This window comes from Oncorhynchus clarkii, chromosome 21 (assembly GCF_045791955.1).
Source record: "Oncorhynchus clarkii lewisi isolate Uvic-CL-2024 chromosome 21, UVic_Ocla_1.0, whole genome shotgun sequence".
Taxonomy (NCBI): Eukaryota; Metazoa; Chordata; class Actinopteri; order Salmoniformes; family Salmonidae; genus Oncorhynchus; species Oncorhynchus clarkii.
The window spans coordinates 26,973,287-26,990,065 of NC_092167.1; the positions used below are offsets into that span (position 1 = coordinate 26,973,287).

Sequence of the window (16,779 nt, forward strand, 5' to 3'; positions counted from 1 at the left end):
TTTGGCAACAATGCAAGACGTTATGTTTGGCGTAAAAGCAACACAGCTCATCACCCTGAACACACCATCCCCACTGTCAAACATGGTGGTGGCAGCATCATGGTTTGGGCCTGCTTTTCTTCAGCAGGGACAGGGAAGATGGTTAAAATTGATGGGAAGATGGATGGAGCCAAATACAGGACCATTCTGGAAGAAAACCTGATGGAGTCTGCAAAAGACCTGAGACTGGGACGGAGATTTGTCTTCCAATAAGACAATGATCCAAAACATAAAGCAAAATCTACAATGGAATGGTTCAAAAATAAACATATCCAGGTGTTAGAATGGCCAAGTCAAAGTCCAGACCTGAATCCAATCGAGAATCTGTGGAAAGAACTGAAAACTGCTGTTCACAAATGCTCTCCATCCAACCTCACTGAGCTCGAGCTGTTTTGCAAGGAGGAATGGGAAAAATTTCAGTCTCTCGATGTGCAAAACTGATAGAGACATACCCCAAGCGACTTACAGCTGTAATCGCAGCAAAAGGTGGCGCTACAAAGTATTAACTTAAGGGGGCTGAATAATTTTGCACGCCCAATTTTTCAGTTTTTGATTTGTTAAAACAGTTTGAAATATCCAATAAATGTCGTTCCACTTCATGATTGTGTCCCACTTGTTGTTGATTCTTCACAAAAAAATACAGTTTTATATCTTTATGTTTGAAGCCTGAAATGTGGCAAAAGGTCGCAAAGTTCAAGGGGGCCGAATACTTTCGCAAGGCACTTTATCAACATAACCTGAAAGGCCGCTCAGCAAGGAAGAAGCCACTGCTCCAAAACCGCCATGAAAAAGCCAGACTACGGTTTGCAACTGCACATGGGGAGAAAGATTGTACTTTTTAGAGAAATGTCCTCTGGTCTGACAAAACAAAAATAGAACTGTTTGGCCATAATGACCATCATTATGTTTGATGGTCTTACAAGCCAAGACCATGTTGAAAAGTCTTGCAAGCCGGAGAACATCATTCCAACCGTGAAGCACGGGGGTGGCAGCATCATGTTGTGGGGGTGCAGGAGGAACTGGTGCACTTCACAAAATAGATGGCATCATGAGGCAGGGAAATTATGTGGATATATTGAAACAACATCTCAAGACATCAGTCAGGAAGTTAAAGCTTGGTCGCAAAGGGGTCTTCCAAATGGACAATGACCCCAAGCATACTTCCAAAGTTGTGACAAAATGGCTTAAGAACAACAAAGTCAAGGTATTGGAGTGGCCATCACAAGGCCCTGACCTCAATCCTATAGAACATTTGTTGGCAGAACTGTAAAAGTGTGTGTGAGCAAGGAGGCCTACAAACCTGACTCAGTTACACCAACTCTGTCAGGCGGAATGGGCCAAAATGCGTTTGACCCACGTTAAACAATTTAAAGGCAATGCTACCAAATACTAATTGAGTGTATGTAAACTTCTGACCTACTGGGAATGAGATGAAAGAAATAAAAGCTGAAATAAATAATTATCTCTACTATTATGCTGACATTTCACATTCTTAAAATAAAGTGGTGATCCTAACTGACCGAGAATGACAGGGAACTTTTACTTTTTTACTTGGATTAAATGTCAGGAATTGTGAAAAACTGAGTTTACTTGTATTTGGCTAAGGTGTATGTAAACTTCCGACTTCAACTGTATATGATATAAAAGCCCACTACATGTTTTCTGCTCATTCCACCACCACTCCCAGACTGTATTACCTCAATAAGTCTGAGTGAATTTTACAGTACAGCTCAGATATAGTCTTACAACTTAAGATGAAAGAGTAGGAGTCAGAAGATTAGATACAAAATGAAGATGTGTAAGTTAAAAAGCAACAATAGTAGGAGTCAGACGGGTAAGAAGAGTAGGAGTAAGAAGAGTACTGTAGGAGTAAGATGAGTGGAAGTAAGAAGAGTACTGTAGGAGTAAGATGAGTAGGAGTAAGAAGAGTACTGTAGGAGTAAGATGAGTGGGAGTAAGAAGAGTACTGTAGGAGTAAGATGAGTGGGAGTAAGAAGAGTACTGTAGGAGTAAGATGAGTGGGAGTAAGAAGAGTACTGTAGGAGTAAGATGAGTAGGAGTAAGAAGAGTACTGTAGGAGTAAGATGAGTGGAAGTAAGAAGAGTACTGTAGGAGTAAGATGAGAGGGAGTAAGAAGAGTACTGTAGAAGTAAGATGAGTGGGAGTAAGAAGAGTACTGTAGGAGTAAGATGAGAGGGAGTAAGAAGAGTACTGTAGGAGTAAGATGAGAGGGAGTAAGAAGAGTACTGTAGGAGTAAGATGAGAGGGAGTAAGAAGAGTACTGTAGGAGTAAGATGAGTGGGAGTAAGAAGAGTACTGTAGGAGTAAAAATATTAGGAGTAAGAAGAGTACTGTAAGAGTTTTTTATTTGACCTTTATTTAACTAGGAAAATCAGTTAATTAAGAACAGATTCTTATTTTCAATGATGGCCAAGGAACAGTGCCTTGTTCAGGGGCAGAACGACATATTTTTTGTCTTATCAGCTCAGAGGATTCAATCTTGCAACCTTTCGGTTACTAGTCCAACGCTCTAACCACTCGGCTACCTGCCGCCCCAGAGTAAGAAGAGTACTGTAGGAGTAAGAAGCTTCTGATTCTGAGGGGTCTTAGCGTGCTTACATTCCTCTCTCGTGTCACCCTGGGTTACATAAGAGGCATTAGTCTGATCTCAGTGCTTCTACATGTAGTCCACGCAGAAACAGAAGAGGAAGCGAGACACCGCACTCTTTTTTCTGGTTCAATAAAAGTCAATAAACTAAGTAGACCAGACCCAGCTGCTATTGCATTGGTGTCTATGGGAGGCACACCCCATTAAGTAGACCGGAACAAACAAATGTTTTCCATGGTAAACGGCCTGAGTGAACTCTCTTAATTTATCCACCATCTTCGGTCTTACGTTCATACCGTTAACCTCTCAACCTTTTCAACCTTTGACCCCTGACCACTCTCTAGTCAGTGCTATGTAGTTTACGCTACTTAAGATAAGCAGACTGACAAGTCCATTGGTCAAAACAAGAGGATGACATTTAAACATTATAAAACATCTATTTTCATTTATTTATTGTGTGATTATATATATATATTTTACCTTGAACTAAAATAGAAGAAGGAATAGTGTCGAGTCTACTCAGAAATTAAACTAATTGGAAAGTGCAACATTTTGCTCATCAAGACCTACTGTATTTTATCAAGCTCATCCATTGTGGACTTTTTTTATCCTGAAGTAAAACAGGAGAATGGACTCCCACACGCTGTATAAATGGTCAAATTAAACGTGTTCCAAAGTATAATGGTTTCACTCACAGTTGTTAAGAATGGAGGTCTGTTAGAATAGACTAGAATACAGATGTGGGATCTTAATTTGATCACTATTTTGTTGCCCCTCATTAAGGCATAGTCAACGTCACACAGTTGCTATACAACCGTACTGTACATCATAGAGCATTCAAATGTGTTACAATTACAGCATGTAACCAGTCATGGATGGAACATGGTCAAACATTTAAAATCAGTTTTCACCTAATCTGTTCCAGTACATTCTAATTATATGTCAATAATTCATTCCTTACAGAATCTTGAAATCTAATATTGTCAAAGTTATTGGACAAGACTATATTATTAAGACTAAAATAGAAAACACTTTTTACTGCATTTCATTCTCTGCTGAGCTGCAGAATATGTAAATAGAAAACAGTTAAATCAGTCAGTCAGTGTCAGATAACTCTATCGCAGCATGACTCTATATACAATATACTGTATAAATAAATAAAACGCATACAAATATATAACGAAGGGGGCCAGTGTTTATAACTGTCATAGGGAGGGGGATCAGTCCGAGTCTGTAATGTTTGGGAATATTCCTGTCCCTCTCCCTGGGGTGGAGACCTCAAACAGAGTCTCTGTTAGCTAGCCAGCCACCTCCCATGTGTGTTACTGCTGTGTCTTTGTCCCAAATGACACCCAATTTATTTTATAGTGCTCTACTTTTGACCAAAGTCCATAGAGCTCTTATCAAAAGTAGTGCACTATAAAGGGAGTAGTTAGCCAACCAACTCCCCTGGTGTATCAGGCCCACTACTGTTTTAGTGATGGCTCATGTATAAAATATGGGAGCGAGCTGATGTCTGAGAAAGCACAGTACATCCACGCGCGTGCATGCACACACTCATGCACACACACACACATGCATGTGCGCACACATGCACACACACACCCACACACACACACACACACAGTCTTGTACAACTAATCAGTCCCAGTCCCAACAATTCAGTCCCATTCAAAATCCTATGTTCTCTAACCCCAAACCTTACCTTAACCCATACTCTTACCCTAACTCCAACCCTAACCTTAACTCTAACCTTAACCCTAATCTTAACTCTAACCTTAACCCCAACCCCAACCCCAACCCTAACCCCAACCCTAACCTTAACCCCCTGTTCCTATCCCCCCCAACATATACAGAACCCCAGATTATATCCATCACCAGCACCTTCTCAGACATAAACAGACTCCTTCATTCTAGACTCAAAGATGCTTTCACCCAAACACAACGTACATTTCCCCCACTCCAGGAATTCAGACCTTTATCAGCTTTTCGCAGAAACCCCAACCTAAGGGATCTTTAAATTTTTGTAAAATGTTCCAATAAGCCCACTCCAAAACCACCTATTGAACAACAGTACCATAGACAACTTCAACACATTCAAAATCCACATGCACAAACCTCCAGTCCTATCCCACAACTCATGACCATTCAGAGCACCAACACGGTTTATGCAATAATATGCACATTATGCCACAACATTTATATAGGAGAAACCGGTCACACAGTCTTGACACACCTCAAACAGCACCTCTACACAATATAAAAAAACATATTACAAACATATTACAAACACACACTTTCAAATCCACCCAACAACCTCCCTCCGCATCAACGGTCTGGAGATGAAAGGCTCCCGGACCATAGGCCAGAGAAGAGCAGCTGAATCCAGATGGATATCCAAACTTAAGACCTTGGCTCCACTTGGTATGAATGTTAAGAAGTAGTATAAAGTACTGACAGTGGGAGTTGGTGAGGGCCTAATTAAGAGAGCTGGAAGTTCAATAAAAAATAATGTATTTAATTGCTTAATCTGGTTTTGTATTTTTTATATTTTGCATTGAATTTGATTATATTATGCACTTTAACATAGCACGTAATCCCTTCATCCTTTTTGGGGGGGATTTCCAATGATGTACTTACTTAATTATGTATTTATTTAATTATTCCAGTATGCATGTTTTATTGTGATTTTTTTAATGAAATTTGGTTTAGAATTCAACCTTTTTACTCTCAAGATTTGATTGATAATGATCTTCCTCCTGTATTTGAACTGTTGAGGGTGACCCCTTGGAGCTCTCGGCCTCTCATGTTCTCCCACCCTCTCAAGACCGGTCAGATGTACAACACAGAAACAGGGCAGAAAGTTGCAATAGGCCCGTGGAAGGTTTGATACCAACATAACCATAAACCCTCTTAAACCTAACCCTAACCTTAACCCAAAAACCTAACCTAACCTTCACCCTTAACCTAAACCTAACCCTAGCTCCTGACCCTAAAACTAACCCTAGCTCCCAACCCTAACCCTTAACGTAATTATAACCCTAACACTAATTCTAACCTTAACCCTAAACCCCCTAGAAAAAGCATTTGTCCTCGTGGGGAAAAAACAAAATGTCCCCAGTTGGTCAAATTTGAGTTTGTTTACTTTTGGTAGTCAAACACGTCCACACACACTGAAGACTCAGTGTTATGGGATATTATGGGAGCTGTCTGCTTGAGGGACAAAGGGAGGTCTCCATAGGATTCTGTTCTGATCCCGCTGTTTGAGCCAATACCAGAACCTCTAGTTTATTTTGACAGTGTGTGCGTGTGCATGCGTGTGTGTTTGTTTGTTGTTGGTTTCCTGGCAACTCCTTGGCTATGCTTGATGGATGGATTCTTTCTGAAATCTCTGTTCTTCGCAGTCAGAGTGGTGCTTATATGGCAAGTCTGGAGACTGTTTTTTTACGTCTCATTTTCTCATGGATATAGGAAGCAATCCCACAGGGTCTGTCATTATTTTCTTGCTTCCTTTCTTTCTCTTGCATGCTATTTCTGTCCTTCTGTTTCTTTCTCTCTCAGCCCCAATTGGGCCTATCTTTCAGATTTTTTGCTTTGCCTAAATCTATCTCTCTCCACTCTGTGTGTATATGTGTGTGTCGGTCCTCTAATCTTAAAGTGTGCAAGCCATTGGCAAACACACACACACATCCTCTAATCTTAAAGTGTGCACTCCATTGGCAAACACACACACACACAGAGTACATTGCATGTAGGAATACACACACACGGAGCGTTGAGTTTGCTCAAAGATTAACCCTTGCTCTGGCATGTGCCGAGTGGGAGGAGACGATTGCCGTGGAAATAAACTTTAATTTCCTGTAGTCATGGGAATTTGACCCCCTTTAAACCTTTGACACACACACACGCGCACACACATACACACACACAAACAAACCTCTTCACATGGGGATTTGACTGCTCGGATCATTTACATTTCAAGGCCTTCAAAACTCCTATCCGGTCAGCCCTTAAGGATGAAGTTGCATCTAAACACTGGTGTAGAGTCCGTTCTGTTGTTTTCCCATTAGTGGTGAGGATTGGGATTCTGTGAGTTTAAGCTGATCCTAGATCTGTGCCCAGGCCCAATCATGTTGAGAGAAACAAAGAAAAATACCTTCTAGTCTTGGAAGATCAAGGATTCTGCAACAAACCAGTCCTGAACAGCAAAGGCGTGCTACCTTACAAACACACACACACAGAGACTGTACACACGACTGTGATCTTTAAAGCCCCAAAACCCAAACAGTGATGTCTTCCAGAAAAAGCTTGCCAGAGGATGTTTAGGTTGTAAAATCACATCCTTGATCTGCATGTAGTTTCTCTGGTGTAACCCTCTGGCTAAAGGCTACAAAGGCAGTACAGGAGGCTGTGGCCTATACAAACACACACGCAAAGACTTGACGTTGTTAAAGGTCTATTCTTAGTAACGCCTGAATTGAGGAATAGATGTAATTCTCAGGAAAGCAACTTGCCGCAATGCGTTGGTGGGGCGTGCGTACGGACATGCGCTTTCTTCTTCTCTTGTTTGGTCTTCACATGGGTGGAGATTTTGTGCTAATATTCGGTCTCGGTTTACATGTGTGTATATTTGCTTAAGCATCGTTTATGGTTCCTTTTTTACAAGGAGACAATATGGTGGGAGGAGTAGGAGACAACCCAACATTACAGAGGGTGTGTCCCAAATGGCGCCCTATCCCCGGGATCAGGGCTCTCCAACCCTGTTCCCGGAGAGCTACCGTCCTGTAGGTTTTCACTCCAAACCCAATCTAGTGCACCTGATTCTAATAATTAACTGATTGATCATCTGAATCAGGGGTTGGAGCAAAAAGCTACAAGAGCATAGCTCTTCGGGAACAGGGTTTGGAGAGTTTTGACCAGGGCCGATAGGGCGTAGTGCACGATACTGTATATAGGGAAAAGGGTGTCATTTGGGATGTAAATTCAAATAAACTGCAAATAAGACGCAGATGATAAAGAAAGCCAGTTAAAACGTCATCAGGCAAACGGTACATCGCTCTTCACTCTCATGAACAAACATCTTTTTGTTTCTTTTTGTCTTTTTTTAACTACCTTTTTGTTTTTTTGTCCACTTTTTTCCAGAAATCCGTAAGAGGAGAAAATCGCTCAGAAGGAAGTTTGACTCCTTCTCCAAAGAAAAGAAAGAGAAAGAGCGAGGTAAGGTCGCCCCCTCCCCCATAAACTAGATGATGAAGTGTCGAAATCTTCCACCGTGTGGCTGCATCCCAAATGGCACCCTACATAGTGCACTATGTAGGGAATCGGGTGCTGTTAAGGACGCACACCTATGACTCAGTACTCTTTGTTAAAACTGAAGACTACATGCCATACCTCAGAAGGTCAGACAGACCAGAGTCATGTACTTAGATACACAGCTCTGAGACAGACTAACCGCTACTGACGTAGGTCTATATGAGCCTCTACTCCTTCTTGACTAATTGACTAATGCCTGTGAAATGATCAACCGCTGTTGACGTACAGTTCAGTAGCTCCAGTGCTTCTTCTCTATCCCGTAATGACAATTAAGTGACTAACGCTTGTCAAATCATCAAGCACTGTTGACCTACAGGACAGTAGCTTTTCCACCTCTTCATTGTTTAACAGGGACTAACTGCTTAATGCCTGTGAAATCATGGTGTTGACGACAGTGAGCTTGATTTCAACCCCAAGAAGCAAGGCCCTCTTTAAAGCGTAGATGACTCGTTTTTGCAACTTTTGTCTGTTGCAGAAGGTTTAAACACTGCCTCCTGAGTGTAAACACTGATACACTCTCATAAACATTCTCACACACACACGAACTGACAAAACAAGAAATGTGCAAGCATATGGGTACAGTCTGTCTCTTGCTCTCTCTCTGACACACATGCACACACACACACACTCTGACGGACCCAAAAGGCATGTGTACACAAGTATATGCGTACACAGTCACTTCACAGTCGCTTTCTCCTTCTCACACACACTGACAAAAAACTAAAAGGCACATGCACACACGTGTACACAGTCTCTCACAGTGCCCCCCCCCCCCCCCCCCCCCCACACACACACACACACACACTCTGTTATCCTCTCCTTGGCCCAGTGCTGGCCATGTGGAGGTGTGATCAGGGAGAATAAAGAGATGTTCTCTTTCTCCTCCAGCTGGTTGCCTTCAGGGCAGGGCCAGCTAGCCAGCCTGTTGTCTTACCAGGGTTAGGGTTGATTAGACTACCCGTGACAGGACAGGGTCTGCTAGCCAGTCTGTTGTATTAGGCCTACCCCAGAACAGTGGCCAGCCAATCTACTTGTTAGCATTATGGCCAGCTAGCCATCCTGTTACCCAAGCCAATGGCCAACTTGTTAGAGTTATGGCTAGCAAGCTAGCCTGTTACCCAGGCCATTAGCCAACGTGTTAGCATTATGGCCAGCTAGCAAATGTTTTACCCAGGCCAGCGGCCAACCTGTTAGCATTATGGCCAGCTAGCCAGCCTGTTGCCTAGGCCAGTGACCAGCAGGCCTGCTGTTTTATCTAGGGTTTGTCTGTTGTTTTATCTAGGGTTTGTCTGCTGTTTTGTCTAGGGTTTGTCTGTCCTTTGGTGCTCACAGGTCTGTGTCTGGGTAAATCTCCTAAGATGATAGTACTTAATGCTCGGTCAGAACATTAGGGTTTTGGCAGGGATGGATGAATGGATGAAGGGATGGAGTGGTCGAAAACAAACGAGGGTAAACGAACGCTCAAGTGATCAGAGGCGAGTAGCGTCACTAACGCTAATGCCAACAAATGCTAATTAACCCATAAGACTCTAAGCTCTGTCTAAGCCAGGAGAGGGGAGGTGAGATACTACTAAGCTATATGGAATTGTTTTAAAATGGTCATACCAATGATAATTTTTCTATTTTATTTTGAATTTTAAGACCCCTTGAAGCCTATAAGAAATAAATATATACAGTACCAGACAAACACACCTACTCATTCAAGGGGGAATGGTAAGAAAACACTTACATAGCATTGAAGGTCCCCAAGAACACAGTGGCCTCCATCATTCTTAAATGGAATAAGTTTGGGAACCACCAAGACTCTTCCTAGAGTTTGCCGCCTGGCCAAACTGAGCAATCGGTGGAGAAGGGCCTTGACAGGGAGGTGACCAAGGACCTGATGGTCACCCTGACAGAGCTCCAGAGTTCCTCTGTGGGGATGGGAGGGAGAACCTTTCAGAAGAACAACCATCTCTGCAGCACTCCACCAATTAGGCCTTTATGGTAGAGTGGCCAGATGGAAGACACTCCTCAGTAAAAGGCACATGACAGCCCTCTTGGAGATCGCCAAAAGGCAGCTATAGGACTCTCAGACCATGAGAAACAAGATTCTCAGGTCAGATGAAACAAAGATTGAACTCTTTTGCCTGAATGCCAAGCGTCTTATCTGGAGGAAACTTGGCACCATCCCTACGGTGAAGCATGGTGGTGGCAGCATCATACTGGGGGGGGATGTTTTTCAGTGGCAGGGTCTGTGAGACTAGTCAGGATTGAGGGAAAGATGAATGGAGAAAAGTACAGGGAGATCCTTTATGAAAACCTGCTCCAGAGTGCTCAGGACCTCAGACAGGGGCAAAGGTTCACTTTCCAACAAGACAATGACTCTAAGCATACAGCCAAGAGAACGCAGGAGTGGCTTCGGGACGAGTCTCTGAATGTCCTTCAGTGGCCCAGCCTGAGCCTGGGCTTGAACCTGATCAAACATCTCTGGAGAGACTTGAAAACAGCTATGCAGTCACACTCCCCATCCAACCTGACAGAGCATGAAAGGATCTGCAGAGAAGAGTGGGAGAAATTCCCCAAATACAAGTGTGCCAAGCTTGTAGCGTCATACCCAAGAAAATGCGAGGCTCTAATCACTGCCAAAGGTGCTTAAACAAAGTACTGAGAAAAGGTTTGGAATATTTATGTAAATATAATACATATACAGTTGAAGTCGGAAGTTTACATACACTTTAGACAAATACATTTAAACTCAATTTTTCACAATTCCTGACATTTAATCCTAGTAGAAATGCCCAATCATAGGTCAGTTAGGATCACCACTTTATTTTAAGAATGTGAAATGTCAGAATAATAGTAGAGAGAATGATTTATTTCAGCTTTTATTTATTTCATCACATTCCCAGTGGGTCAGAAGTTTACATACACTCAATTAGTATTTGGTAGCATTGACTTTAAATGGTTTAACGTTTCGGGTAGCCTTCCAAAAGCCTCCCACAATAAGTTGGGTGAATTTTGGCCCATTCCTCCTGACAGAGCTGATGTAACTGAATCAGGTTTGTAGGCCTCCTTGCTCGCACACATTTTTCAGTTTTGCCCACAAATTTTCTATGGGATTGAAGTCAGGGCTTTGTGATGGCCACTCCAATACCTTGACTTTGTTTTCCTTAAGCTATTTTGCCACACCTTTGGAAGTATGCTTGGGATCACTGTCCATTTGGAAGACCTATTTTCAACCAAGCTTTAACTTCCTGTCTTGAGATGTTGCTTCAATATATCCATATAATTTTCCTCCCTCATGATGCCATGTATTTTATGAAGTGCACCAGTCCCTCCTGCAGCAAAGCACCCCCACAACATGATGCTACCACCCCCGTGCTTCACGGTTGGGATGGTGTTCTTTGACTTGCAAGCCTCCCCCTTTTCCCTCCAAACATAACAATGGCCATTATGGCCAAACAGTTTCATCAGACCAGAGGACATTTCTCCAAAAAGTACGATCTTTGTCCCCGTGTGCAGTTGCAAACTGTAGTCTGGCTTTTTTATGGCGGTTTTGGAGCATTGGCTTCTTCCTTGCTGAGCGGCCTTTCAGGTTATGTCGATATAGGACTCATTTTACTGTGGATATAGATACTTTTGTACCTGTTTCCTCTAGCATCTTCACAGGGTCCTTTGCTGTTGTTCTGGGATTGATTTGCACTTTTCGCACCAAAGTACTTTCATCTCTAGGAGACAGAACGCAGCTCCTTCCTGAGTGGTATGACAGCTGCGTGGTCCCATGGTGTTTATACCAGGCACAGTCAACTTAGTGTATGTAAACTTCTGACCCACTGGAATTGTGATACAGGGAATTGTAAGTGAAATCATTTGTCTGTAAACAATTGTTGAAAAAATTACCTGTGTCATACTCAAAGTACAGTGGGGCAAAAAAGTATTTAGTCAGCCACCAATTGTGCAAGTTCTTCCACTTAAAAAGATGAGAGAGACCTGTAATTTTCATCATAGGTACACTTCAACTATGACAGACAAAATGAGAAAAAAAATCCAGAAATCTTGCTTGTTTGTAGGTGACCAAATACTTATTTTCCACCATAATTTGCAAATAAATTCATCAAAAATCCTACAATGTGATTTTCTGGATTTTTTGTCTCATTTTGTCTGTCATAGTTGAAGTGTACCTATGATTAAAATTACAGGTCTCTCTCATCTTTTTAAGTGGGAGAACTTGCACAATTGGTGGCTGACTAAATACTTTTTTGCCCCACTGTAGATGTCCTAACCGACTTGCCAAAACTATAGTTTGTTAACAAGACATGGTTGAACGTGGTTGAAAAACAAGTTTTAATGACTTCAACCTAAGAGTATGTAAACTTCCAACTTCAACTGTATATTTATTTTTTATTTTTTTTAAATTAAATAGATTTGCAAACATTTCTAAAAAACATTTTTGATTTTGTCATTAAAGGTTATTGTGTGTAGATTTATGAGGGGAAAAAAACAAACTAAAATCAATTTTAGAATAAGGCTATAACATAACAAAATGTAGAAAAAAATCAAGGGGTTTGAATACTTTTCGAATGCACTGATTTTAGCCCATATAATTGCATTGAATAACAGATTCACAACATAGAACAACAGATTGTCCCACAGAAAAAAATCTAAAGGAAGTTTGTTCTGAAGTATCTATCCAATATATATATATATATATATATATATATATATATATATATATATATATATATATGTACATGTATTTAAACCCTTATTTTGTCCCTTAACAGTCTCCATATATACTTCCATAAATGTTTTTGACTGGTATCAGGGGACATTCAGACGTGAGGCCTGTGGGAGTCTCACGTTTACACCGAGTGGTCGTATAATTGTCTAGCCTAAACTGTTCGGACGCTACAGACAGAAGTTGGAAGATCGGCTGTACCGACTTCAGACAAGTCCCAAGACGACTGGTGGGGGTCGTCGAGCAAAACGGAGAACAGCATCGTGTTCGTGAGAGTCTCCTCCTTCCATAATAGTTTGTTGGCCAAACCATTCGGGTGTGTAAAAGCACATTTCACAAAATAAAAGTTTGTGTATACTGTGTTTACGTGTCTGTTTACCCTCCACTACAACCCTGGATGGATGGATGGATGGATGCCAGTCGTGCTTGTTCCTTTAAGGCTCTTATCTGTGAAGGTAGCACAGTGGGTAAAGTGGTATGGGTAGCCTAATCTGGAGGAAATGCATTTAGATGGTTGTTAATCGCAATAACATTAACACTCAGGTGTTTCTGCTAATTGTCTTGTGTGTACTTTCTATTGTTTATTCATGCTGACTGTATCTGTCGCCTGACGGTAGTCAGAAAGTGTGCCGGATCCTTCAAAAAATGTATCATGGTATTTTCCTGCCATGGTAGTACAATGAAAACAATACTATTGTACTATCATGTATTTTTGGTTACTAACATGGAAGGAAAATACCATGGTACTGTTGCAAATACCATGGTATTTTCAACCCACGCTAGTGACCAAAACACCATGATAGTACCATAGAATTTTTCTACCATGGCAAGAAAATACCATGGCATTTGCAGCATTAATATTGTATTTTCCTGCCATTTTAGTGACCAAAATACCATGATAATACCATTGTTTTATCAATGCGAGTTGTTAACAATGCATTCTCATGATGGTCAATGTCCCACAGTATTTTGGGTTAAGTGACCAAAAACAGAGTAATTTATACTCGCATAATGCAATATTGACTTTTTGCTCTGCAATGACAAAGTGTAGGCTTACTCTGCTAAACCCCTTGAGCTCATAATGAAAAACCACAACACACATGGTCTAGTAGTGTAGTGTGCCTCTTAAACCTTAGTCCGCTGGTCACTATATTGCTTATTAGCACGCTAGACAGCTAGCTACATGCTTGCTACTTGTAATAGGCATGTAAGCCTATTAACTAGTTAGCCTGTTAGCTACTGTTGCTAGCCACTGGCCTGCAACCAATCAGCGGCATCTGCGGGAGGATTTAGTCAGTTGATGTACCTACATACACGTGTCCGTGGCTTTCATGTACCTTGAACCAGCTTCAAGGAAAGGATAAGAAGAGGAGTGGGGGGGTGAAGGGAAGAGAGAGAGGGTGGGGGAGAAAGAGAGAAGGAAGGTTTGAGAGACAGGGAGAGGTGGGGTGAGAGAGGAGGGAGGGAGAGGGTGAGAGAGCAAGAGAGAGAATGAAGAATGAAAAAGCGAGACAGAAACACCATTCCCATCCACAGTTTTTATGTGAGTAATGTCATACAGTATAAAACAAATTCTTGACAGCTGTGACCGAAACAGGAAGTTTCCGTACAATTTTAGAAATCTCGACATGGTGGGGTCTTTTTGTGTCGGTAAAATTTAGTATGCTAGAAATAGTGGTGGGAAAGCATTTATGCGCAAATATTGATATAATAACCATCATACAGTGGTGGAAAAAGTACCCAATTGTCATACTTGAGTAAAAGTAAAGATACCTTAATACGAAAACAATAGTTAATAGTAAAACACAACTTGAGTAAAAGTATAAAAGTATTTGGTTTTAAATATGCTTAAGTATCAAAAGTAAATGTAATTGCTAAAATGTACTTAAGTATCAAAAGTAAAAGTACAAGTATAGATAATTTTAAATTCCTTATATTAAGCAAAGCAGATGGCCACATGTTGTATTTTCAGAGGCAGCAGGGATGACGAGAGATGTTCTCTTGATAAGTGTGTGAATTAGACCATTTTCCGGTCTTGCTAAGCATTCAAAATGTAACAAGTACTTTTGGGTGTCAGGGAAAACGTATGGAGTAAAAAGTACACAATTCTCTTTAGGAGTGTAGTGAAGTAAAAGTAAAAGTTGTCAAAAATATGAATAGTAAAGTAAATTACTGATTCCCAAAAAATGACTTAATTAAGTAGTACTTTAAAGTATTTTTACTTAAGTACTTTACACCACTGCCATCATATCGAAGTAAACTTGGAGTAACGCGATGACATGATGTGTGATCCTCCCATAACGACTTAGGAAACCATGCAGTTTATTAGGCTACAGATAAATAAATTATGAAGAACTTCACAGGGTGGTGAAAGTGCACAGTGATGCGCTTGATGCTCCTTTCAAATAAATGTCGAGGGTCTTATTCTGGTGACATGATGATCGATGCTTGACTGCCGTTTGACAAATATAAATATTCTCGCTCTTATCCATAATAATCCCACCATGTAGACTGGACCACCCGCAGAGCCTACCCACATTGTATCTACGAGATGTTAGCTAGAGAGCACGTGCCAAGACCAGAGTACACACATTTGCTATTAAAGCAACAGTTTTTGTGACAAAACAATCGGTAGAGTTGAAAATGCAATGGAAACACAGTGAACATTGTACACTATGCCATCACACACTGATTTTCATCCACAACAAGTCAGGTTGGTGGAAACGTCACTGGTGGGAAAATGTACGTTTTATTTATGCAGATTTTTGAATATTTGCATGAAAACCTGACGCCAATTGGGTGGGAACCTAGCAAGAGAGAGAATAGTGGTAGATATAGAGCGAGGAGAGAGAGGAGGGTTTGAAAGATATAGAGAGAGAGTTAAAAGAGAAACGAAAAGAAAAGAGGGAGAGAAAGAGAGAGCGTAAAGACGAGAGAGAGAGAGAGAGACAGAGAGAGAGAGAGGGGAGGAGAGGCCGGGAGGGTCAAAACAAGAGAGACGGAGAGAGAGACAGAGAGAGAGAGGGGAGGAGAGGCCGGGAGGGTCAAAACAAGAGAGACGGAGAGAGAGAGAGAGAGAGAGGGGGGGGGGGGGGTATTTCAGGTTTAAGAGGTATTTCAGGTTCATCCCACCTATCCTTAGAGCTTTACCTCTTGGCACTCTGCCAGTCTCCCATGTCTGACCAGCTTTAGGTCTTACGGCCTCTTCACAGCAGGAGTGTGTGCGGATGTGTGTGTGTGCTTGTGTGTTTTATATGAATTAATTCATTAACAAAAATGGTTTTGTCAAATTGCCAGTTGGCAACCCATTCCTTACGGGATTAGATGACACATAAACAAACATTACAATGATTCAGAGTGATAATTATTCCGGTGTTCTGCATAGTGTGCACCGCATAAAGAATGAAAAATAAATTAATACATAATAGTAGAAAAGGTTACCCAAGCAATAATATATATTTTTTAAATACAATTAAAATACAGATAAATAAATACAGAAAAATGAAATGGAAGGCATTTAACCCTGGTCTGTCACAAAGAGAAAATTCAAGTGAGAGAGATATATTGTAGGCCCACACACAATTTATATACACTGAGTACACAAACATTAAGAACACCTGTTCTTTCCATGACGTAGACTGACCAGGTGAATCCAGGTGAAAGCTATGATCCCTTATTGATGTGACTTGTTAAATCTTCTTCAATCATTGCAGATGAATGGGAGGAGACAGGTAAAAAAAAAAAATATTTTTAAGCCTTGAGACAATTGAGACATGGATTGTGTATGTGTGCCCTTCAGAGGGTGAATGGGCAAGACAAAATATTTAAGTACCTTTGAATGGGGTATGGTAGTAGGTGACAGGCACATTGGTTTGTGTCAAGAACTGCAACGCTGCTGGGGTTTTACACTCAACAGTTTCCTGTGTGTATCAAGAATATCCAGGCACAGTCAACTTAGTGTATGTAAATGCCACCAATTGTGCAAGTTCTCCCACTTAAAAAGATGAGAGAGGCCTGTAATTTTTATCATAGGTACACTTCAACTATGACAGACAAAATGAGAAAAAAAATCCATAATTTGCAAATAAATTCATTAAAG

General features: G+C 41.1%; 1 protein-coding gene across 2 annotated transcripts in view; it reads left to right on the forward strand.

The window, feature by feature from the left end:
• Positions 1-16,779, forward strand: part of LOC139378811 (rho GTPase-activating protein 6-like) — a 100,682-nt gene that overhangs the window by 65,850 nt on the left and 18,053 nt on the right. For both annotated transcript variants that reach the window (XM_071121329.1, XM_071121330.1), the window contains exon 3: positions 7,790-7,864. In XM_071121329.1, coding sequence (XP_070977430.1) covers positions 7,790-7,864 — 75 coding nt within the window. The remainder of the gene's footprint in view (positions 1-7,789; positions 7,865-16,779) is intronic.